This window comes from Populus trichocarpa, chromosome 4 (genome assembly GCF_000002775.5).
Source record: "Populus trichocarpa isolate Nisqually-1 chromosome 4, P.trichocarpa_v4.1, whole genome shotgun sequence".
NCBI classification, from domain to species: Eukaryota; Viridiplantae; Streptophyta; class Magnoliopsida; order Malpighiales; family Salicaceae; genus Populus; species Populus trichocarpa.
The window spans coordinates 9,333,923-9,359,623 of record NC_037288.2 but is presented as its reverse complement, the minus strand read 5'-3'; the positions used below and the strand labels follow the sequence as shown (position 1 = coordinate 9,359,623).

General features: G+C 34.1%; 4 protein-coding genes and 1 long non-coding RNA gene across 7 annotated transcripts; 2 read left to right on the top strand and 3 right to left on the bottom strand.

Moving 5' to 3' along the window:
- The first annotated feature begins 1,254 nt into the window (after window positions 1-1,254).
- LOC7468374 (probable inactive ATP-dependent zinc metalloprotease FTSHI 3, chloroplastic) lies at window positions 1,255-5,068 on the top strand. 3 transcript variants are annotated; one of them, XM_002305938.4, is made up of 5 exons: window positions 1,255-1,405; window positions 1,703-2,666; window positions 3,341-3,664; window positions 4,045-4,345; window positions 4,615-5,068. In XM_002305938.4, the coding sequence occupies exons 2-5, from the start codon at window positions 1,821-1,823 to the stop codon at window positions 4,812-4,814; spliced, it is 1,671 nt and encodes a 556-aa protein (XP_002305974.1). In that variant the 5' UTR covers window positions 1,255-1,405; window positions 1,703-1,820; the 3' UTR covers window positions 4,815-5,068. The 3 variants fall into 3 exon arrangements, with proteins under 3 accessions (XP_002305974.1, XP_024455043.1, XP_024455044.1); XM_024599275.2 differs by having other exon boundaries at window positions 1,306-1,405; window positions 1,490-2,666; XM_024599276.2 differs by having other exon boundaries at window positions 1,312-2,666.
- On the bottom strand, window positions 3,519-4,045 carry LOC127905196 (uncharacterized). Its single transcript, XR_008058978.1, has 2 exons — window positions 3,865-4,045; window positions 3,519-3,787 (listed from the first exon to the last, which is right to left on the bottom strand). It is a non-coding gene; the product is annotated as an uncharacterized LOC127905196 (long non-coding RNA).
- Window positions 5,069-7,514: 2,446 nt separating the features above from the next.
- Window positions 7,515-9,987, bottom strand: LOC7468373 (proline dehydrogenase 2, mitochondrial). Its single transcript, XM_002305255.4, has 4 exons — window positions 9,320-9,987; window positions 8,157-8,802; window positions 7,824-8,064; window positions 7,515-7,721 (listed from the first exon to the last, which is right to left on the bottom strand). Exons 1-4 carry the CDS (start codon window positions 9,902-9,904, stop codon window positions 7,682-7,684), a joined length of 1,512 nt encoding a protein of 503 aa, XP_002305291.4. The 5' UTR covers window positions 9,905-9,987; the 3' UTR covers window positions 7,515-7,681.
- Window positions 9,988-15,557: 5,570 nt separating this feature from the next.
- On the top strand, window positions 15,558-16,399 carry LOC112327156 (stress-induced protein KIN2-like). The gene is made up of 3 exons (XM_024598763.2): window positions 15,558-15,694; window positions 15,906-15,974; window positions 16,157-16,399. Exons 1-3 carry the CDS (start codon window positions 15,641-15,643, stop codon window positions 16,229-16,231), a joined length of 198 nt encoding a protein of 65 aa, XP_024454531.1. The 5' UTR covers window positions 15,558-15,640; the 3' UTR covers window positions 16,232-16,399.
- A 1,147-nt stretch (window positions 16,400-17,546) lies between these two features.
- On the bottom strand, window positions 17,547-25,024 carry LOC7494569 (uncharacterized protein At1g32220, chloroplastic). Its single transcript, XM_002305254.4, has 10 exons — window positions 24,729-25,024; window positions 23,790-23,919; window positions 23,601-23,689; window positions 23,464-23,519; window positions 23,323-23,378; window positions 22,330-22,423; window positions 19,227-19,306; window positions 18,943-18,985; window positions 18,401-18,492; window positions 17,547-17,896 (listed from the first exon to the last, which is right to left on the bottom strand). The coding sequence occupies exons 1-10, from the start codon at window positions 24,788-24,790 to the stop codon at window positions 17,717-17,719; spliced, it is 882 nt and encodes a 293-aa protein (XP_002305290.1). The 5' UTR covers window positions 24,791-25,024; the 3' UTR covers window positions 17,547-17,716.
- Window positions 25,025-25,701: the final 677 nt, after the last annotated feature.

Here is a 25,701-nt window from a genome sequence, read left to right as displayed (position 1 = left end):
AGTAAATAACAATCACACTTGTTCCAGTTATAAGTCGACGGTTGAAGCCAGAGGAAAAGGGAAAATGGAAGAGGAAGAAAAAGGCAATGCGAGGAGGATAATCAACGGGTCGAAGGTGTCCTATGCTTAGAAATAATTTCGTTATTAATATAATTTGGGATTGTATCAAGAAGTTTTATGGCTGCATGTTATTGAAATTTAACTATGCTAGCTTCATAACATATTTTATAGTCACACATATTTTTTTCCGACATCATTAGTGGGTATTTCACTTGTGTGGTTACGGTTATTTTTTAAAGTGTTTTCTACTTGGAAATGTATCAAAATAATATTTTTTTTTATTTTTTAAAAATTATTTTTAACATCGGCGCATCAAAATGATCTAAAATCATCAAAAAAATATTAATTTGAAGTAAAGAAAAAAATAAAAAATATTTAATTTTTTTAAAAGCGCTTTTGAAACGCAAAAACAAACAGTTATTAATGTCTATTTCGAGGTGTGTTTGCACTATAATTTCAATAAGTTTTGAATTTTTTTGTTTTAAATTATTTTTTTAATAATTTTTTTAATATATTTAAAAAAAAAATTTAAAAATTAACCTCAATCATACTTTCAAACCATGTCCTTATTCAGTTGACTAAATCTAGTCTCATCTTTAACTTCTAAAAGAAAAAAAAAAAGTTTAGGAAATGAAATTTGATTGTTTTATACTCAAGAAAAAGATAGATAATCTTAAAATAAAAAAAAAATGTAAGAACCCAAACCATCCATTTAATTTACAAAAATAAAGAATAAGTTTTTTTCCCTCTTATAAATCAAAACATTTCCATCCTACGAATGAAAATTTCCCTCCAATAACCTACTTTCTTCTCTCAATTTCACTCATCTCTCTATCTCGCTAAAATCCTCATTTTTGTCATTATTATCTTAGTTCAACTCGTTTTTTTTTTTGAAGTTTTATTTTTTTTACCTTTTATTATTTACTAAAATTAGCAATTATGTGTAAAAATATTTATCTAAAAAGACAAAAATTGATGATATTTATCAATTAATTTTTCATTTAAAAACATTTAACGGGAATAAATTTATTTATTTTCTCAATTTTAAAGAGTTTTAAAATCTGAGATAAAACTCGAAACGTTTTTTCAATATGACAGTTCCAAAGATCAATGCCAATGGAGTTGCTAAACCTTAACTACTAAAAGGACTCAACTGATCAAATTAGTAATATGGGGACTCAACTATAGTACAGGCACCACACGTGTGATTATTGCTATAGAGTGAAAAAACCCAATCCTCGGGTTCTTATAAACCCAAAAAAATTTTCTTATCTTCACCGCTGAACAAGCACAAATACAGTAGTTGCCCATTCCTCAGTTTGTTTCCAGTTTCTACAAAAACCAGGTAAGAACCACGTCAATTCTTTAAGGTCTCGACGGTTTATAGCAGGTTCTTATGTATGATTTCTTGCGGAATCCCAAATGACAGGTTCATGCTAGTAATGGATATTTCTTGATTTTCTTGGTAAAGCTAGTTGTTGTTGTTTTGAAGAGGCATGGCTTCTTTTTCTGCTGTTTGCAATAACGGGTTCTTGAATTTTAAACTGAACTCTGGAGTCAATAATGGAAATACTAAATCTTTGAAGAGAAATTCAACTATTTGTTACAGTCCAGTGTTGATCCCTTCTTTGGGACTTTGCAGTGCTGGCAAACTCCAACATTTGTTGCTTTGGAGGAGCAAGTTTAGGTCATCATTTTATGATGGAAAAACCGGGGTTCATTTATCGGGGTTTTGTGGTGGTTGTAAGTCTCAAAATGGGATGTCTTGTAAGAGCTCATTTAGGCCATTGAGCAGTGAAAAAAGTAGAGATGAAGAGAGCCATTTGAGGAAAAGAGGAAATGGTAATTTGAGGAAGAGGTTTTCACTTAGATTGAAAACAAGACTGCGGCTATTGAAGATAAGATTGAAGGGAGTTTCGATTAGGTCGATGTTGAATGATTTTGGAATGTTCTTGAGAAGGAATATAAGAAGAATGACACTTTACACTTCAATTTCTGTTGCATTGGGAATGTGCTACTTGTTTTTGAGATTAACTGCGTTGCCATCTCCAAAGATTGTTCCTTATTCAGAATTGATAGCCAGCCTTCAAAATGGCTATGTTACAAACGTCTTATTTGAAGAGGGATCTCGTCGTATATACTATAACACAGACTCTGTGGGTACTGAAAACTCAGAAGACAAATCTTCAGTATTAAATCTTCCAAATGAGAATGCAGCTGAAACAGTTGCAATAGAACGTGTTGTGAGCAAAACTGGTCTGGCATCAAGGGTAGATGTATTTAAGAAATTTTCAAGGCCACGAGCTTCCACCCCAGAGTGGCAATTTTCTACAAGGAAAGTAGATCGTGACGAGAAATTTCTTCTTACTTTGATGAGAGCAAAGGGAACAGCATACAGCTCAGCCCCTCAATCAATTCTGATGTCAATAAGGAGTTTGCTTATAACTATAATATCTTTGTGGATTCCCTTGACTCCTATGATGTGGCTCCTCTATCGCCAACTTTCTGCTGCTAATAGCCCAGCACGAAAGAGGCGATCAAATAATCAGGAAGTCACTTTTGATGATGTGGAGGGTGTTGATGTTGCTAAGATAGAACTCATGGAGGTAAGCAATTCCCCTCTTAAAGTTTCCTCGAAATAAAATGATATCAGATATTCAGATATAATTCTAAAAAAAAAAAAAAAACTTCCAGTTATCTATTTATTACTGAAGCAAGTGTCAAGAGTCATAGTCTATTTAAATTTTATGTTCATCTGCACAATTGTAATAGAATAATAAGATTTAGTGGAGGGGATTAACGAATGAGTCTAACTTTATGTATCTCTATCATTAACCATTTTGTAATCGAGCTGTATTTGCTCTATAAAGAACTCTTGAAGTTGTTACATATGATGCTAATGGGGTTATAAGTCTGCATTTGAACACGTCATAAAGCTAGTTTTAATCTCACTTGAACTTCTTTGCTAACTCCCAAGTTATGCATGAGGCTTTCTGAGTCTGAGCAAGGTGATGTCTTGCTGCTTTCTTGTCCAACCATATCTTATATCCTCTTGGAGATTTCTTGATCTTTGCTGAAGCTGCTTGATAAAGAATTGTATAGATACCTTGACTTCTCTTTTAATTATATTTCCTACTTCGAATCTGAATCTGAGACCAGCTCAATATTTTGTTTGTTGTCTTGCAAGATTTCTGTTTACGGACACTGATGGTTCCATTATGTTGATGGATCTTTCTAGAATATCTATGTTAAACTCATTGATGTGATTCATGCTTTGTAGATAGTTTTGTGTCTGCAAGGAGCAATGAATTATCAAAAACTGGGAGCAAAGTTACCTAGAGGTGTATTGCTGGTTGGTCCCCCAGGAACAGGGAAGACATTACTGGCACGTGCAGTTGCTGGAGAAGCAGGAGTACCATTTTTCAGTGTCTCTGCCAGTGAATTTGTGGAGTTGTTTGTTGGTAGAGGAGCAGCTCGGATTAGAGATCTCTTTAATGCAGCAAGAAAATCTTCTCCGTCAATTATATTCATCGATGAACTTGATGCAGTTGGGGGAAAACGTGGTAGAAGTTTCAATGACGAACGAGATCAAACACTAAACCAGGTAACCTAATCATTCAAACCTTCTTGCATCTCTTGCAGTGTTTCCATTTTTTTACTGGATGTATTGTAGTTTACTGAATCCTATATTTATGCAATCTTTTGCGTTATTGGTGTGCAACTTCATCTACATATTACATATGTTTGTCAGGCACTATGCGCATTGCTAAAATTACTATGTTAAACTTCAGAGACATGTCTAACCTTGCATATTATATTCTTGTCAGAACTTCTGATAAATCAACTGGCTTTCTTGCTTGTTTTGTCATTGTTTAGCATTGTTACTCTAAATCCTCTGACTTAAGATTTTCCTCCAAAATTTCTGAATATTTTGTTCCAAATAAAAGTTTTGCCCTCGCAACTGACTTTTTTTTGCCTCTGTAGTTGCTGACTGAAATGGATGGTTTTGAGTCAGAAATGAAAGTGGTGGTTATTGCAGCAACTAATAGGCCGGAAGCTTTGGATCCAGCCCTTTGCCGGCCTGGTCGCTTTTCAAGAAAGGTAGTTGTTGGAGAACCAGATGAAGAAGGAAGGAGAAAGATCTTGGCTGTACATTTGAGAGGGGTTCCTATAGATGAAGATGCAGATCTTATCTGTAATCTAGTTGCTTCATTGACACCAGGGTTTGTAGGTGCTGATCTTGCAAACATCATTAATGAAGCTGCTTTACTTGCTGCTCGAAGAGGTAAGGTTTATGTTATAAATAAGCTGTTATCTGGTCTTTTACCATCTACAATGACAATTTGAATCCACTACAGATAGCAGCCTTATCCTCATGTGGTGGGCCATCATTTTATTTCCATTCTTTTTCATTACATCTTCATTGAGTAATTCTACCCCACTCCCCAATTTTGTATACCCTCTTTTATATTGCAAGCTTTATGCATTAGATACCTCGAGAATAATTATATCATTTATTATTAAATATGAATCGAGTAAGTTTGGTTTTTGCAGGTGGAGACATTGTGACAAGGGAAGATGTAATGGAAGCAATTGAAAGAGCAAAGTTTGGAATCGGGGACAGGCAACTAAGGCCCAGTACAATAAGCAAAGAGCTGGGCAAATTGTTCCCATGGATTCCTTCGTTGATGGGAACGATTGACACAAGACAGGATGGTTTGCAAGGCTCTTTAGGTTACCAGACCCTGAGCTGAAAAGTAGGTTTTGTTTCAATTTACTTTTACTATGGTTACATTTTCTTGTTTTTGGTTATTTAGGTTTTTCTAGGGTCTATATGTACAAAATTTTGATGTCTATCGATAAATTTACCACAAGATACATATTCAAATTAGTGGAATTGTCATTCTGGTGTTTGTGTGATGGGTGCTGGAATAACCATCTATAATGTATGCTTTCAAGTCAGATGACATTTTATCATTAAAGCATACTGGGTTCATATCTTTTTCAATTTCCACACCCCAAGATTAGATGATTTTGAAGTGTCCAATATACTTAGGCTGAGAGGATCATGATTCATAACAATTCTTGGTTGATCCCCTCTATGTGATGACATGTAAATGATGAGTACATTAACTGCGTTTATGCTACAAAGTATGCTGCTGAAAATATAATCCCACTTTCTTGCACTCTCTATTCCAATCCTGAAAGTAGAAGACATGAAAAATAGTAGCGAGATACTTATTGGCTGCAATTTTCTTGTTATTCATGTACATCTTTTTTCATACCAATGTAGTATAACATTTTCTTTCCATATCTTCAGCATGGATCCGGTTATATGGAATCAAGTGACAAATGTTATCAAGATCTGTGATGGAAATCTGTCAAGTTAATATTACCACGTTATGTGGTTCGTAAAGAAATCCTTTGCACTTTCCTTTCTAAACTCCTTGGATGATCACGAGGCTTAGTCAAGTAGAACCAGAGTGCACTCCTTATTAGTTCGATGACACTTTTTATCCCCGCTGCACTATTTGATCATACTGTCATAGGGTCGCATTGTGGCCAAATATGCCAATATGCCCTGAGGGGTCCCTTTGCTATCAGTAATTTGGTCCTTATCACTTTCAATCATCCTGGTATGGTTACCAACTTAGTCATCCTTGATCACATCCTCTTAACAGCAGAACATTTTGATTTGTCCACTAAAAACTTTTCTCTAGCGTGTTGTTTGTTCAATCAGGCTAGTTCTTTCTGTTGGTCGCTGATTAGTCGTTTTCATACCCCCACCCCCCCCGGCGTGGCTTGAATGTGTGAACCTCCCTTTTTATGATGTGAGTGGTCCTATTGAGCCAGAGGGCTCATTACTGGGTTTCCTGCTGCTTTCATATGCAATTGCATCATTCTGAATCTTATAGTGGAGAAAATTCTACAGAATCACTTTCACCTTCCCTTTTGTCATAATCTCCTCCTGGAAAACTATTGCAAGGACTTGGCCCATGTGGATCTAACCAGCCACATCATCTCCCTGGACTGGCAATAACTCTCTTTTCATTATCATGCTTTCGATAACATCAGCATTCAAGGCAGCTAGCTAAGCTGTGATGGGCAGTGGTAGATGGCTTTTGGAATCTTTTATTTGGTTTCTATCTATACCTGTCATTTTCTTGGAAATGATATGCTCTTCTGCTCATCTGTCACGGCAAATAAAGTGTATTCCCAACTAGTTGGGACTCCAATTGGTATGATTTTGACATCCACTATTAGAGCAAGTTGTTGGGACTTTCTTTCCTTACATTTCATGTACCTTAAGTTCTTTCATGTCATGTGAAAAATTTGTGTCTCTCTGCTGAATTTTATGCACCTAATTTGATTCTCTAGCTGTCTGATTTTGTTTTGTTTTTTTTCAATTAATTTCCCTTCTTCATTTTCCAATGCATTGCACATTTGTGAACCCATCAAGCATGTTGCACAGCAGTGTGAATGAAAAGAGTCATGATCTTACAGCTGGAAATGTTGGAGATTGTGATAAGTTTGTTTATTCCTAATAATTGTCTTGTCATCCACGAAATAGACTTAAATTATTTGAGTTGGAATGGAGTTTGAGGCACTACATTATGGTGAAGCCCATTCCGTAGCATTAGTGCACTATGATGAACACACAAATCTACTAGATAAGATACGCTGCTTGTTCCTATTGGGGAGAAAAATGGACAGAAGACGCACAAGATGAAGGTGAAAGTTGCCGAGAAGCAAAGATTAATTTAGGTGTGCTTTTCTTTCTTTTTTTTCAAGGCCAAATTATACGTACCATCATTTTGCCGTTTGAAGAATATTAAAATTAATTTTTTAAAATAAACTTTTATTTTTATATATTAAAAAAAAAACTTTAAAAAACAATGATTACATCATTCTAAAACATCCCTCTTAAATCTGAGTCAGCCGGAAAACATTTTGGATCTTTTTCTCACGTCATCTAATCTTCAGTTGCAATTTTATCTTTTGACCTACCACAAAAAATAAGTGCTCCGATCTCCACATCACTCCACCATAAGCAGTGACTCCTTAATTTAGGGGGGGAAAGGACATAATGAACACCAAGAATTAAAAAGACTCCTAGCTGGGGTTAATTGCAGCCATTCATTTCATGGAAACAATGCCCTTTTCAAATGTCCTTTTTTAAAAAAAGAATCTGTCCTTGTAGTGTGACAATGTTGGGCTCAGATTGCTTAGAAATCATTTTTTTCGATACTCGTTAATTTGCTGATTACCCACCATGTGAATTTGAATGACAGAATTAATTATAGCAAGTCTCCTTCAAGCTTTGATGTCCAAGCACTCTACTGAACTCATGAAAGCTCTCTTTGCTTACACATTTAGATCCAAATTATCAGGCTTGTCCCTTTGAGGGTAAGGAAAGAATGTTGTCGAGTTGTTGTGAGAGCAGAGAGAAGAAATAATAAAATCTGCTGCAAGATTGCTATGAACATTATTTTTTCAAGATAACGTGAACTGTTTTTGTTCTAGTGAGCAATTTGCTTTTGATTACATATGTACATTTTCTGTCATCTTCCAATTCTAGACCTTGTTGTCGGCTTGTCGCTCAAAGCTTTGAACTTTCACTTCAGAAGATTGCAGCTTTAAGTCTTCTCTTCAACTCCTTCCTGCAGAGAAAAAAAAAAAGAGTAAAACCATTGTGACTTGAGACCATTTTCTAAAACCCTTATTTGTTTTCAGATTCTTGAGTCGGTGTTAAAGTACTTCACCTCATAAGTTCCTTGTCAATGCTTGAAGTAGATAATAGTCCCCTATTCTCTTCAGCCCTCCTTAGAAGGTAAGGGATAACCTTCTCAACAGGTCCATATGGCATGTACTTGCTAACTAGAAAACCTGCATTGCTTAAACCAAATGAAAGTGCATCTGACATTCCATATAGCTGTGCAAACTCAAGCTTTGGATTCCCCTTTCTAATCCCCAGGTCTAGTGCCTTCGTTGCTGCCAATCTCCCTATAGAATGTACACAGAACATCCTGTATCAAATCCAATTTCTATTACAATAGCTGTAATTTATCATATATATGTTTCCTTGAGATCTTTACCTGATTCAACATTATGTGTTGCAAGAATGACTGCATCCGAGCTATTAGCGATCTTTTCAAGCATGAACGAAGCACAATCATTGTAGCAAGCATGTGTCTCTTGAATACTATTGTGAATGGGAGAATCATAACCTAATGCAGAGGCTAATTTACTTTCACTAGACATGTAAGCACCCCTCACTACCTTAAACCCCATTGGGACTCTCATTTTGTCAGCAGCTTTAGTTGCAAGTAACAATCTCTCTTTTGCATCTTTCAAGTAGGCTTGAATCGTGCCATACACAATGGGATTATCATCTTTGTTGTACTTGATCGCTGCCGAATATGTCAAGTAATCAATGGCAGGTTGAATAGCTGTTTTCTCTGCATCCACCGTTAATGGGATATTGGCCTGGACACTTTTTTCACATAGTTTCCACAATCTCTCCTGGCCTAATTGGAGATCGTGCTCTTCTTGTGGGGTTAATGGTTCTGGTTTTTTAAGAGTATGATACAAGGGGCTTGAATCAGAAAAAAGTGGAAAACTGTTCTGTTTCCATGGAAGGTTGAAAGAAGGATATCTCTGTTGCCACCTTAACAAATCACTAACTCTCTCTAACAAGCTTATGGGGCAAATTGCTGTGATCTTTACCACCACACTGCTCACCTGATGTAAGTACACAAAAATAATAAAATTAGCATTCAACATCTGGGTTGTTTTCTTTCTCACAACATCAAAGAAAGACAAAAGAAACCTGGTAGGATACACGAAAGCTAGCCCGAGGATACCCGGACCATAAAACCGAAGGAAAGATGTGCTCTTGTAGCTAGTGTGTTCAATTTCTGAGAGGAAACCTCTCAAGAAGAATATTCAACTAATCTGGCTATGCTCTTGCTGTCATTTTCTGTGATGCATGTATTTCCAAATTCTTACGGTCAATATTGTACACCATGAGAGGTGGAGTCCAACAGGACACAACTTGCTTACACTTGTATTTGAAGGATTCTGCTTGCATTCCAAGCAGTAAAACTAGCATATGCTGCAGGACCCGTATCTAATTTCAAAAGTAAATTACTCTCTGGCTAATATGAACTAATTAACGGATCAAAAAAAATTGGAAAAAGATAGTAAAATTAAATTGATAAACGAAAAGGGCTAAAATTAAGGAAAATTGAAATCTTACAGAAGATGGAGGAAGAGACATGGCAGATTGAACAGTATCAAGAAACCCTTTCAAATTCTGATCACAAGCATCATTATCACCTGTATATTCAACAGCGAAAACCAACATCCCTCTTAAACCAGATTCATTAACTTTCTTAATACACCTTCCTGCCTCAACAACATCTTCTCCAGCACAAAAATGTTCAAAGAACGTATGCCTTACGGTCTTTATCATAGCAGCACGTAAAATATTATCTGTCTCCATAAGCCTAGAGTTCATAACCCACATCCCAAAATCAACCATAGGACTTATAGAAGCCAGGTAAAGATTTAAAGATGCATGCAAGAGTTTGGTGGTTGGCAAATTTGAGAAAAGTTTTTGGTGGTCATGAAAGTCTAGGATAGATGATGGTTTTGCATGATCTTGAATGGCGGTGAGTGGTTTTTGAAAAGCGGGTTCAGGTTTTTCAGCCAAGTTTAGAGGGGAGACTGCGGCGGAGGTGGATATAGAGGACGAGGACGAGGAGGAGGAGGTGTGGAGAGACCTTGTGATAAAGAAACGGAGGTTTTGGAGTTGTTTTGGTGGCAGAAGTTTTGGGGCCATGAAAGTGGAGATCAAGGTTTTTATTTTGTATTTTTTCAAATTTTTAGGAGAAATCCTATGTTATAAGAAAGATAGGGGAATGAGTCATGGTGGAGGAGATTATATAGGAAATATTTGAAGGATAGTTGACTGCTAATTAATTTATTAATTAATTTATTTATTCTATTGGATTTGATGAGGTAAGCAAGTTTGAGTTTTACTCAACTGCTGCTGTTGCTATTATTATTATTATTATTATTAAGTGGAGTAAATATGCTTCAGGACTCTGAATATATATATATATATATATATATATATATAAAGTAAAGACTCTGATTACAACCGGGATTTTACTTATAGGACATAAAAATTGATTTTTTTTTATTTAGAAATAATTAAGTAAAAATCTAAAAGGTGTGAGATTTTAACTGTAATGTTCACACATCTACAAAATATCATGGATCTACTATTTATTTTTTAATAATTCATTTTAGTTTTTAAATTTTATTTTTGGGTGATTTAATCCTAATTAAAAACTAATTACTTTAAATTTTTTTAATCAAGGATATAATTAGAAAAATATAGATCAAATTGAAAAAGACATAAAACATAAGTGGCGTGTTAAATGTTTCAAAAAAGATACACTTAGTCCTCACACTTTAAAAATAACGCAAATAATAAAATTTCAGTACTATCATAACCCAATTATGGGTTATTCCTCAAAATTCATTTTTTTTTTCAAAATAAAAATAAAATAAATAAAATAAAGGCTGGCAACGTGAGGAAAACAGACCGGGAAAGACAACTGTAATTTTGGAGGACATTGTACCTCATTATGCCCAACAATGAAGAAACAATACAAATTCAATGTCAAATTAAATGCTCATTGGACGTATTTGCATAACAATTAAGTTTAAGGATATAATTAAATTTTTAATATGTCAATTTGATTTAATCATGGGTCAAATTAAAGTTTAATTATGTTTAAGAATTAATTTGGGTCCAATTAAAGGATTTAATTAAGTGTAAGGACTTAATTATACTTTAAAATGGTCAAATTAATTTTATTAGGGGTTTAATTGGTAAAAACTTAAGTTTGGGGGCCCAATTTTAATTGAGAAGATTGAAATTTTAAGACACCAAATTTAATTTTTATCAATTATTGAAATCAAGGGCCAAATCGTAAAAAAAAATGAAGTTTTGAGGTCAATTAGGGGTCAAATTGAAGACAATCGCAGTCAATGACCAATCTGGAAAAAGCGCCAAACTATGAGAGCTTAATTGACAAAAACTGGGGGTGAAATTGAATAAATTGAAAGTTTAATGGTCAATTAGGGGTTAAATTGCATAAATCCTAGACTAATGACAAAAATGCAAAAGACTCGTAAATTTGGGGTTCACATTGAAGTTTTTCAAGAGCTAAATTGCACTAAATCAAACGTTTAGGGTCAATTAGGGTTATAATCGAAAACAATTGAAAGCTGAAGGACTAAATTGAAGTTGGAAAAAAATCCCTAATTTAACCTTAAACGGCGCCGTTTTGAATTAAAAAAACACCACACGACGCATCGTCTGGTCACTTTTCATTATCTTCTCTGATTTTTAGCTGAAAAGCTGCCCGGGGTGGCTACATTTCAGATGCATTTAATGCCTTAAATGTCCATCAAATTTGACAATCGTGAACCAAAATGATCACCTGACAACTCTCTATCCTCGGATATGGCCCGTTCATTCTGAATGACAACACAATACCCCCGACACCAACCTAAAATAGCCACCTCAAATAGCCTTAAACTGTCAGATTTAACAGTTCATGGTGCTTACTTTGAACCAATAGTTGGGACCTTCCCAACTGAAGTAATGGCTACAATTTTCTCCCCGTGTAAACAAGATTACCATCTTCCACCTCCTATAAATAGAGGTGGATTTCATGGCTTGACGCAAATCGAGTCCAAAGTTGACAAAAAACCAGTTACCCTCTCCTGTTTTTCTCTTTTTTATATCGTCTCTCTCTCTCTTCTTTCTCCTTCTCAATCGTGCCTTCAGCCACCACCACTATCACCGTCGGCTTGACCACCATCCTCTCCACCACACTTCTCCCTCTCCACCGATTGCTTCTCCTTTTTCCTCCGCGACGGCAGCAGCCCATCAGCACCACCATTTTCATTTTTTTCCTTCTCCAGCACCGGAAGCAACAACATCAGCACCAACCTCCACCGTCACCACCGGCTTGACCACTATCATCTCCATCAACCCAGCTCCTCATCAGCGGCAGAGCAGCCACCGTGACCTCCTCTCTCTCTCTCTCCTCTGCAATTTTTGTTTCTTCTCTCTCCTTCACCCCACAGCCGACACCAGCCATAAAACTCTCCACCAACGCCGCCGCCAACCTCTCATCAGCCACCCAGACCAGCAGCTCCTCCCACTCGTGTCAGGTGGCCTCCCTTTTCTTCTTCCCCGTTCTCATGGCCATTGCATGCAGAAGATATTCTGCATGCAATGGAAGAATAATTAACTTTGAAGGTGGGTCAGACCTATTCCACCCCAGCCCAAATGGTTGGGCCGGTCCACCCCCCTAAAAGGGTCAGTTTTGTTGGGTCGATATCGGTCCAATCCAGCTGGGCTCAGCCCAGTTAGCTGGTCTGGCCCAACCCATATATTTTATAATATTATATTATATTATAATATTTAAATTTCTTTAAAAAAAAATTCCAAAAAAAAATTCAAAAATCTTTTCAAAAACAATTTGTAATTTTCCAACATGTTTTTCTACCAATTTTGCTTTATATTGGGTTATATACTTACACTATAAGATACAGATCCGGTATTAAAATACCTGGTTTCCTCCAAAATATTTCTAAATTTTTTTTAAAAAAAAATCTTAAATATTTTAAATTAATTTCCTCTTTCAAAAAAACAAAGAAAAATGTTTTGTTTTCATGCATACGACCAAATCCTAAAATGTTTCCAAGCATATCTTTATAAAAACAAAAATTGCATTTTTCTCATGTTTTAAAATGCAAAATAAATATCGTAACTAGTTTATAATTATCCATTACGGTTTGGTCAAAATATCAAAAACTCTTTTACAATCTTTTTTTTAGGGTCCAAATGTAGACTTTAATACCCATGGGGTGTAAAATTACACAATAAAATACACCCTCAGGGATTAAAGATATAAGACATAAAATAAATGTGATGCTAAAATTTTAACTTTAGAATGGTTAGGATTTAATCCGATAGGGTAGAGACTCTCTCATGAAGAGAGATCTGTCTTAAACCTTAGAAAATACCAACGAATAGAAACTCGACCTAGAAAAACAATGCAACTTACCTTAGGTAGGGTGCACTGGGGGTGATGCGTTTTTCCCTTGTACAATTAGTCCCTTACTCAGACTTTCACAGACCATAATTTCCTAGTAACCATAATACTAGGTGGCGACTCCTGAACATTAATCATAATTTTATGATTAAATCCAAAACCCTTTCTAACACAATACCTCATCATAGGCATGATAAATGCCTCCGCCGTTGCCGACAACGTCGCGGCGCACCCCGTGACAGGTACCTCAATATTTTTCCAATTTAATTTTAGTTTAAAAGTTCATTTTTATTATTTCTTAATCTTTGATTAAAAGAGTAGAGAGAGAGGTCACCGAATTCCAACAGTAAAGAGAGAAAGATGTTGTTGACACCAATTTAGACCATCAAAATAGTCAATATTTGTGTTAGATGGTTCTATTTGATTATGGAAGTTCATAATATGTGTTTTTTACCTTTAAAATTCGTGAAAAAAAATAGATCTGAACTCGGTTTGGTTTTTGATATCAAGTGGTTTTTTCGTTTTTTAGAGGTCACCGATAAGTTTATCACTCTTCTTAAGATGTTTTGGGTAAAAAAATAGGTTGAAAACAGGTTTTTAAATTAAAAAAACATTAAATCCTGATTTTCCAGTCATAACAGTGAGTTGAAATTAAATTAAATTATTTTGAGTAAACTTATCAAAACATTTAATAATTTGTTAAGAATATCTTTGGATTTATATTATCTTAATTATCAAAATAGGAATTTTATTAGCACAAAAAAAAGGATTTTGTTAAAATTAAATTACGTTGAAGGCATTTTCTTTATTTTATTTTTTTAACTTTAAGCTTGTTTTAATCTCTATTTCCTTGTTTTAAATTTTTATCACAAAGCTAATTTTGGATATTAAAGGTAAGTATTAATATAAAACAGCTTAATTTTAGTTGTTTACCATGAGAATACGAAATCTCAAAATTGTTGTTACATTTTCAAAATTTCAATAATACATGATTTATTTTGAACAAAATCAACCGTAGTGAGTTGTGGTGAGTTAAGAGCGACAGTTATCCTGAATTATTTCAGGATGGGTTTAACAAATTTATTTGAATGAATTATAATGATATATTTTTTAAAAAAATTAAAATAATATCAATTTAGATATTGAAGGGTTGATAAAATTATCTAAATTTGACCTAGTAAATTATTATTTTTAACCCAATTAAGATAAAATCCTGGATAGATTAACACTAGTTCAAAGTATTTTTAAATTTGTTTTTATGTTATAAAAGTGTTTTTTTTAAAATTTAAAATTTTATTTATTTATTTTAAATTAATATTTTTTTAATGTTTTCAAATCATTTTGATACGCTGACATCAAAAATAATTTTTAAAAAATAAAAAATATTATTTTAATATATATTTAAATAAAAATTACTTTAAAAAACAACATTAACTTCACTTCTTTCTTATCTTATCATTTCTGTAGCAGACAGTGAAATTTCATTTGTTGGACTGTGAAAAGAGAAGCTGTAAGAAAGAAAATTTTACCACTTACTAAAATTAGAAAGACATCTGTTCGTAACTTATAAGCGCGCCGTTACACGTGTACTTGGAAGATAAGTTAAGATTTAGATGACGAGGATCTGACTGGGTCCATGATCGGAGGATCTGTAATTTCTCAACCGTATGATTGGGACCTTTAGGACAGTGCAATCCACTTCCACGTCACAGTTTTTAGTCAATTTGAAAAAGAAGTCTTCTACTCCACAAACACACCACGTGGCTCCCTGCCTTGATGGCACGTGGAACAGAATGAGTGGGGACTTTTTATAATTATTTTATAATTGATAAGGTATAAATATTACCAAAATCAATTCAAACATAACCTCATATATACCCACACGCTTCAAATATATATACTATTATTTTGTTTATATTAAATAATAGTTGGATATTATATCTATATGATACCGAACTTAATGGATAAATATAAATATTTAAATTTTTTACTTCCAATAAATAATAGATAAATCATGAATACAAAGAATTTTGACTTGTGAATATCTATTATCATCTTTAAATTGAAGCATACATCTAACATAAAACTTTCTTATTAAAGAAATACTTATCTCTTTTGATAATCATCCGAAACCATAAAAAAAGATCTAATAAAGTAAGATATATTAACCATTTTGAGTTGCATTTTAAATGATGTTTCTCTAAATTTTTTTAAAAAAATTTAAGATTATTTTTTTAAATTTTTAAATTGTTTTGATGTGCTGATGTCAAATTTTTATTTTATATATATATATATATTATTTTGATGCATTTTTAAATAAAAAATATTTTAAAAATCAACCGTTATCTCAATTTTTAAAGATTTTCATCTCTATAGTTGAATACTCGAGCCTCATTTTGTTTGCATTTGTATTTTCAAAAAGAAACAGAAAAAGAATGGATTTTCACAGCACTAGTTTCCAAGCTGGCCAAGCCAAGGGCCAAGCTCAGGTTTTAGTCCTCCATATGTTCATAATATACTATTTCTTGAAGCAGTTTTTACAGGCATGATACAAGATGGAAGGCATGCATGCCTTGTCCTTCATGCATATGAATTATGATATGAAGTAGCTAGCATGGTCACATGAATAATTAAATACAGTGTGTTTCCCAGATTTTTCTAGGTGAATATAGAGGTGTTTTAATCATATTTTCCTTTCAGGAAAAGACCAGCCAGTTTATGGACAAAGCTTCCAATGCTGCCCAGTCTGCCATGGAATCATGCCAAGAGGTTCAGGACTTCTTTTCCACCATGCTCATTGACAGTCATATATAATACAAGTTTCCTCTCAATCTTTCAAGGAACAATCTCAGAGATTATCTTTCAATCAATGCCTCAGAGATTATCCTTTCATAGATCCCACATCACTACTCTGTCATTTGTTAATATTTACACATTATTTTGAATTGCAGACTGGTCAGCAAATAAAGGCTAAAGCACAAGGAGCTGCTGAAACTGTTAAGAGCAAAGTTAGTGCAAACAAATGAGAGAGATTTGGATCCCCACTTTGTTTTTTAGGTTTTCTGTTTGCAATCTTGCTACCTTTCCAGTTGTTAATCTTGCTCTATGAGAGCTGATAGCACTCGACTCAAAGGAAAGACGTGTCTTTTCCCTAGATTTTGAGATGCATCAAGTAAACAAGAAGCCTGTTTCTTTTTTTTCTTCAGATGGCATTATTTCCACATGTCGAATGATGAAAATTAAATTGAATTGAATTGAATATATGTTGCCAGTCATGCAATGTGAGGCTTTGCAAAACTACACAGCAAATTTTTTAGCTGATAGCAGTGAAAGATGCTTACAATTTGGAACATATCCACCTTAATTAATCAAGTAGCTTTGATTTCTGACCGAGTAATGATTTTGTTAAAAAACAGACACTGAGATACAGCATTACACAGGCAATTTACATTTCACGGGGTAAAATTATCTGCAGGAGAAATTCTTGGGAAATGGAAACTAATTGATACTTCAGTTCCTTTCTAAGGATCTGAATCTGCGAGCCTTTGATCACTACCATACTGTTGGATGAAATCAGCCTCGTAGTTTGAAGAAGACTTCCTCAGGAACAGTTCAGATTTATGGGACAAGCTTGGTATTGCCCTAGTAGCTAGGCACCATCCTCTTGTGACATCTGAAACTCTCGAAATCCAATTCCTGTAATATCATCTCAGTCTATGCATGGCTAGGAGCTCAAAGTTTAACATGTTCAGCCCAGGTTTGATTCCGTTCTTGCTCGTCCTGTCTTCTCAATGCCTAAGCTTTCTTCTTGGTCTTCTTTACGTCCATCACATTGCTTCTCCTCCATCACCAGGGTAGAGGACCGAGATTGCATTTATCAAACTCCGATCTCTGTCATTTTATCTAGAGCCGCCAAACTCCGGGCACAATCCTGTGCATCCATCTATGAACATGAACAGTGATCTTAAATAGATCAGCAACACATCAGACAATTATTGTCCTGTGAGTAAATTCGTATTTCGAGTGCCAATTAGAAACTTAGAATAGGTTTATTTTGGTCTCAATGATACTTAGTCAATGACCATCGCATTTCCCTTAATTGTAAAAATAAATTATTTCTAATAAGAATAGCTCAACCTTGAGTTTGCTCCTTAATAATCACAAGTTCGAGTCTCTTTAGAGCTACTAAGGCTTACGTGGTTTTTAATTTTAGAACCCGTAGAATTAGTCAAGGTACGCGCAAGCTAATCCGGACACCCACATTAATAAAAAAAAAAAAGTTATTTCTTTAATGTCAATATTAGTGTGGGCTATCCTGAAACAATCTAGAAGCAAAAAATGTGTAATCAAGTGCATCACATTGCATAAAATCTTTATAAAAAAATGATCTGATCTCAATTGGAACTGGGATCAGATTATAATGTTCAAGGACAGTGGCATTGCTAGTAAAGATCAGCTACATCATTGTTGTACTTGTATTAAAGGAAAAAAAACAAAAGCACAGACTGAGCCTAAGCGGGGTTTTGCTGGCTATATTGTCGTATACCATATACATCAACAACGCCAGAAGGGAATGCTGGATCAACTGCAGCTCTTACAGCAACCTTTGCCACTGAAGTGACGTTTACAGGCGGTATAAAAAGAGGACCAATGAGTGGGAGTCGGGTCAGTGGTTTAGCATGTCGGAGGACCTGCAATCCATATACTAATTGTAAATATGAAGATAAAATTATCATCATCTTGAGCTTCAAAGAGTATGAAACCAAGTAATTGCATAATGGAGTGGATTTAAATACAATTAGAAGGTATATATGTAAAAGGTATTAACCAGCATGATGAGTAGAGGGTGTTTTATATCAAACATGTAGCTAAACATGGACCATGGCATCCCAAAGAAACAATTATCATCCAAGGAGAAATTTCTAATTGGTGAATACTTCTGGAATGCTAGATCCAAGGACAGCACTATGGTGCATCAGTACTGCTACAATTGCATTTGTTCACTCTCCACAGACAAAGCGCACTTCCTATTCATTTTTATCTTTCCTTTTTGCTTAAACAACTTCTCATGAAAATTAAAATAAAGAAGACTAACCATGTATTACTTGCATATCAGTCCTTTCTAGAAGAATGTAAAATATGTAAGACACAGAATCAGAAGAATGCGTCAAAGGGGAATAGATTTTGTGCATTACCATCTCCAGTGGAGCCCCGATGATACTTAAAGGTAAATGAACACTCCCAACCCTGCGAGTACCATGTATGAAACCTGGCCTGAGTATTGCACCTGTAATGAAAAAAAATAAAAGGAAAGTGGTTATAGGAATTAAACTGCTCTCTCTAACTTCACCGTACAAACTGCCAGAATAGGAAGAAAATAAAAGAATATCCTCAAATGCTCATTTATATCAATTGCCGGTGTATGGAGCCAGCAAGAACTTACAATATATAGTAAAGATTCAGCTGTATAACTCATGGAAAGTTTGAATAAGGAAGAAGATCAGTGTAACAGATCAGGACAAGTTCTTGCGATACAATTTTGATGTTAATAGAAGGACTTAAAAGCTGGGCATGACTTTGTCAAGAACAATAAATTTCAATTGAAACTTCAATTTAACACTTGTAATTCAAGGACTATACAAATAAAACTGAAACTGTGTTGGACTAATACCCTACTACGCAATGTGAGAATTATCCAAATGTCAAATTTCAATAGCAAGAGAATGGGAAACTTGACCTCCATGCTGGAATTTATCCAGTAGTTCGGTTTCTGTTGATCTCTGCATAAGTAGAAAGATTAGAAGCTAGTTATGATCTGAAAAAACTGATGCCATAAAGATACAAATCTTTGAGCATTACAAGTAATGTATAGAAATGAAAAGATTTCATGTGGATTGGTCCTGTAAGGGACTGGACAAGTATAGGAACTACGAGTGCTGAAATATCATACAATTTGCTTGGCCTAATAACAAGAAGCTTAATTATAGAGAAATAATATATGAACGAGTAGACAAATTGTACCTTTCCAGCAAAATATCCTTTTAGTAAATAATTCACCAGACCAAAGTCGGCAGCAGAGATATATACAAATCTTTTGACACCTGAAGACATCCATGAACAATTAGGATTCCAGCAATATTTATCAATTCTCAACATGTAAACCTGGAAAAGCATGCAAAAGGTGAATAACAACACATTTTGGCAGCCATCAAATTAACCTGAAACATGTTTTCCACATGAACACAAGTTTCAGTAATCATGATTCATGACCACTAAATCCTTACTGTGTCCCATTAGATTACTAAGGAAAAATATTTGCAGGAATCAAGCAAGTTATTGAAGAAAACAAGCAGGCAGCTCACTATTTCAATCAAACATGAAATGGAGGTTTCCACCTTAGAACTACATCCATCATTATAAATACCTTAACAAAATGTTAAAGTATAGAACATGAAGGAAAAGGTAATAGAATCTTGGTATGAGAGGATATCTAAATGAGAATAAGGATATCATTAACTTTTACAATCGCAGTTTTACTAGAGCACCAAAACGACAGATTTTAGCAAACCCTAACTCAACATGCATAATGATCTCTCTCTGTTAAGAGAAAAAAACAGATAAAATACTTTCTAATATATTTTTATAACAGAACCGAATGGTATAAGCTTCACTAAAGACTTCTCCCAACTGTTTTCACCATGTCATAGCAGAATAACCATTACTTCTGTTTTGATTGTGGACTACGGATTCCAGAGATGACATATACTCAGCTTTATCAAGGACCTCAGAGAATAATATTCAGAACAAACTTAAACAAAGCTTAAACAATTACAGTCACAAACCCTTTAATTTTTTTTCATGAATCTTTATGTAAAAGGAAAAGAAGAGTCTACTGGAGGGTTTCCCTGATCCAAAATTCCCTTAAAATGGTGAAAATCTCAGCGCTCCAAGCAGAAGTTATAAAGAGGGAGGGGGATCAGATTTGTAAACGTATTCCTTCTCTTTTTAGTGTTGAACTTCTTTTGTCCCTGTACTTTCAATTCATCTTTATCCAACTGCTTTTATCTTCACCAATCTTAAAATTATGGACTTTTGCTACATAGAACTAATAGATGTACAATTCTTTAAATATGCAATAGCTTAACAAGTTATCTTGATAATATACAAGATGCATGCATGTCCAAATATTTGATTATCCCAGCTAAACAGCCTAATATTTTATACAATTATCAGGAAAATGATAAACATACTACAGAAAAATCCTATATCATGTATTAACAAAAACTAAACCGTGTGGTGTTTTTACTGTTGATAATGCATTGTTCACTCTCTCATAAATCACGCTGCATTGGAATAGTGTATTTTTTTCTAAACTTTTAATTAGTCCTTAAACATTTTTTTTGCACAGTTGAGCTCTTTTGAGCCCAAATTAACACTCAATTACTTTTTCTTTTTTTAAAAGAGAGGATTGGATTGAAAGATAGAAAATTAAAGCAAAAAAAACGGCTACAATAGGTGGCGGCTTTGAATTCCATACAAAAGCCCCCATCTTTTTCGGTTTATAGGTGATCGGTCCCTTTAGTTGTTAGAAATTCAATTTTGGTACCAAAGTTCATTTCTCTCATTTTTCAAATTTTTTTTTTTTGTGAGAAGAACAAGAGAGGACAGCCAGATTTCAGCGTAGAGAGAGAAAGTAGCCGTTGACGACGATTCTAACCACAAAAATGGTTTAAATCAGTGTCAATGGGTTCTATTTCATGAGAAAAGTTTCACCTAGGTGTTTTTTTCTTTCTCATTTCCCGAGGAGATAGATTTGACCGTGGGAATGTTTTTAGATTCGGGTTAACTTCGGTTTTTTGAGCTTTTTTTTTTGTTTTTTGAGGCCATAGATAGGCTTATCAAGATGTTCAAGGTGTTTTCTAAGTGTTTTGGGTCGAAAATGAATTGAAAATGAATTTTTAAGCCAAAAAAACCTAGGCCCTGTTTTTCCAGCAATTTCTGGTCACCAGATTCTGCAAAAAGCAAAAGCATATCGTCTGTTGTCTTTAAAAAAAAAAATAAACATTTGTTGTCCATCCCCTTAAGAAATTAAAAAAAAAATGTTTGTTTTTTTATTTTATTTTCCAGGTTTAACAAGTTAATCCACCGGACTATTATTTGTTTGTTTTTTTTGTTTAATGTTTTTTCTACCCTTCAATTTAAAAAAAAAATACAATTTCATCATTTGTTATCGATGATCTATTTTTTTTATTTAACTCAAACCTAAAAGAATGCAATTTCACCATTTATTATCAATGATCTACCTTTGCTATCTTGGCGCCACGTGCCTGTCATGACTTTTTTACTTTTAAAGAAAATGTTTCCTAAAACAATTATCAAGCGTTTCATTATCATATAATTAAATGAAAATAATCTCTGGAATAAAAAATTTATTGACTTTGATGACGTGTGTCGCGAGTTTGCTTAGTTGACTCGTGTTTAATTAGGTTTTTTTTTAATTTAATGCTGTTTTTTTTACCTAATTTGTCCTTTATTATTGAGTTAATTAATGATTGATCTTTTCAATTTGTTTTTTTTCAAGATTATCACCGTGAATTTCACAGGTCAACCCTCGTTAACCTAAGTAGATCAAATGTTTTTCAATCTCAATATTAGATAAAAAATATTGTTCAATTTATGGTTAAAATCTATTTCTTTTTTAGGAGATATGTCACCAATGCCTAGTCTTTTTTTTTTTTGCGCTTAAAATTTTTTTTGCTTGATCTTATGTCATAGCGCGAGCCAATGGACTAGTCTTGTCCTACTAAATGTGGCATGTGAGCCCAATAACTATTGGTAGAATGTGGAGGCACTTATCAACCTAAGGCAATAACTCAAAGATTATTAAAGATGATAATTCCTGATAAAAAAAAACAACGGCAATCTCTCTACTTCCTAGTTCATCCTCTAGCCAGAGCGGCTTCTCTTGTCCTTGCTTTTTTATTCTTGCATAAATCACCAACTAATCTTTCAATCCTATGACAGAAATTTTCTGAAAAATTAAATTAATGATAGGCATATATTGAATATTTAGGACATGATTAAATAGTTAAAAAAAGGAAATGTTCAGAGAAAAAGACCAAACCTTGTTCTGAGGCAGCTCTAATAGCATTTATATTTGCAGTTCCATTGATGTCATACATGTAAGAGTTTGAGCCAAAACCTCCAACACATGAGATCTACAAAAGTTGACTTAAAATCAAAACAACAACCAACATCTACCCAAGAATGTTATTTAAAAGTGGATTTTCATTGCAATACAAAGTTTTGAAACTCAACAAACTTAGAGAGGCATTTGTGTCTTAGCGCAAAAATTTGTGTTTGTGTATATATGCCACAACATTTTGATATACAAATTAGCAGTCTCAAAGCAATATACCCACAAAAATTTACACCATCAAATGAAACAAATCATATCACTAAAGATGCAATCGTTGCGAGTTTCGCAGTAGAACAAGAACTAGAATAATGTTGAAGCATTTATCCAAGCATCAAAAGAATTCTCACAGCTCAAACTTACAATTGATGAAGAACTAGAGCATTTACTTTGTCAAGTTGTAATCAGATTTAATGTTTTCTTATGAAACTAATTGAGAAGTTAATACCTCATTTTAAAAACAGACAGGATAATTACAAGGTCTCCACACTAGGTAAACCAACTGCTAAAGTAATCTTAGCAGAAATTAGAATGACAAGCACAAGTTAACAACTAAAAATCTCTCCTCTAAAAAACCCTATCATTAATGCACATGATAATCCAATACGTATCACTGCATGGAACATAAAACTTCACGAATGTACTTGTATGTTACAAACTTCTAACTTGCAACTAACCAAAGTGTGATCATTCTGTCATTTTTTACTAACAAATATAGTCTATTCAATAACAACATGCTCTAATTTGTCAAAAGACTCAAAAGAACCAACACATGCCATAATGATTGACAAGACCATATCAGCGGTTGCAAATACAAAATTATATGATTAATATCAGTACTTGAACTCAACTTTTCTTCTCCTTTTCATCTTCTGATCATGCTATCTAATACTAAAGAGAACTGATTAAAAGATCTCATACCACAGAGGTCACTCCATTCAGTGCATTCCCTAGTGAATCAGGTGAAAGCAGATCTCCTGTCGGCAAAGAATGAAAAGGAGTGTTACTCTTCACATTCCAATAAGGAGGGAAGGAACAACGAAAATACAACTCATGGGTAACCTTGATGCCAGACTATGTCGTTAGCCCAAGGATCATGTAGAGAAGATTTTCCCGACCTGATAAGTAAAAGTTGAATTAGCAATGGCAGTATTCTAAAACCTTCAGTTCTTTCTTGATCCCTATTAAGGAAGTAATACCTGCTCAAGCTGGATACATTCAAACCATGGGCTAGAGCTTCTATGCATATATGTGACCCAACAAATCCATTTCCACCTAAAACAAGTAGCTAAACCAATCGCTTTCTAGTGAGCAAGAAAATAATATCAACTACTTCTAAATAGAGAATAATCATCTGAGAGGTGTCTCTTTATAACAGAGCAAGAAACCTTTTCTCTTGGAGGTGTAAATTCCTCTCTCTCTGCTTCTTCAAGTTTTGATGATCCATCAACCTTCTCAGAGCCTGTAGACAAGAATCTTCCAATTCTAGCTGCAAACAGTGAACTGTCTCGGTAACAACTGAAATGATTTTCCATGAAGATATAATGGATTAAAAACCAGGAGCAGGTGTAATAAACGAAAGCTGTAATGCGATAATATAAATTCGGTCTATTGAGGGAAAAATTCAGGATGAAATGATTTAAAATCTCTGGTTTGGATAAAAAAAAATGCAAGAAAATATGTGAAAGAAGTGTGAATCAATCATAATAGATCATTTTAGTATGACATCGGGTCCATTAAAATTCATGTATGATTCGCTTCAGCCACATTATGGTACTTTTATCACCTTCAGATACATCCAACACTGACCATTAGATAAACTATCTCCTTAAACTTGACAAGCACATTAACAATTGCAACGAGCCCCAAAAGCATACCCCTGTTTCACCCAGCATCCTTCATATCTTTTACGAATATCCTCTCCAATGATCACTCATTAACATGCATAGCAGATTCACGAACAGTTATAATTACAACATTTTATCATCCCATCTCCCTTTTCACCATAATTCATCTTTGATCTATTTAATCATTAAAAAGCTAATTAATAATCCAGCCATGTATGTTTAATGGTCATCAAATGTGGTCATATCCGTGTTGACAAACACAAATTCTTGTAAGTAATTAACACTTTCAATCCTTCATTTAATCATCAGAAAAAACTTCCTCCTACCTAGTTAACTTCTTGTAATTTTAGCAAGTCAATTATAGATATATCATTCAATTCAGAAAATTGATAAAAACCCAGATGAGAATAGAGCCATATAACTTCAAGAAATGAAAAAACAAAATCACTAACATGTTATTTAGAAATTGCTAGCACTTACTGGGGTTTAAGAAATGGTGGAGACTGTGAATGTAGCAAGCGTGAAATGATGGTCTTCATCATGTTGTTTATGCTTTCACTTTCTTATTTTGCTTTTAAGAATTTGGAGTAAGAAAAGAAAACGGAGAATCAGATTGCTTGAGTTATTGGACAGAAGAAATCTAAGTATAGGATAGAATCTAGTTCTTTGAGGAGATGAAGATGAAGGCGGGCTTCGTTGCCACCTTCGATAGCTATAACTACCAGAGTGGCGCGACATAGACATGGAACGTGTCTTCACTAATTACCAGTAATTTTCTTTGCTTCTTTTACTCCTGACTTCTCTCTTACAGGGTGGTTGATATTAGTGATTTACAACTAAAAATATATAAAAATATTTTTTATTTTTTAAATTTATTTTTAATATTAAAATAATAAAAAATAAAAAATAAATTTTAGCAAATAAACAGTCAATATACCAAACGGGTTCTAATAAAAAACTAGTTACATGACCCGCGCGATGCCACGGGTTAATTTTTTTTTGTATAAAAAATACCAAAAAAAAGCTAATATCTAAAAGTGTTAGGTCTTTCTGCAAAACTATATTCAAGAATCTTGAGTTTGGCTGTAACACCTGACCCAAAAGTAATATTTATAATATTAATAATGACATTAAATTTACATGACCCGGTAGGTCTAACTGCAATACTAGACCCAATAGCCTTGGATGCGAGTCTGGCTGCAAGGTCGTGTCATAAAAGTGTGATAATTAAATAAATTAATTAGAAAAAAAACCAATAGAAAAAAAAACTAATGAAGAAAAAGAAAAGAAAAATCTGAATTAACTGGGTTAACCCTTTAAACCAGGTTAACCCATCAAACCAGGTTTCGTGTCGTGAAAGTTTGATAACTAAATTGAAAAAAAAAATTGACAGGTTACCCAGAATTAACTGGGCTAACCCGTCAAACCAGGTTACCTGTCAAACCCGGGATCC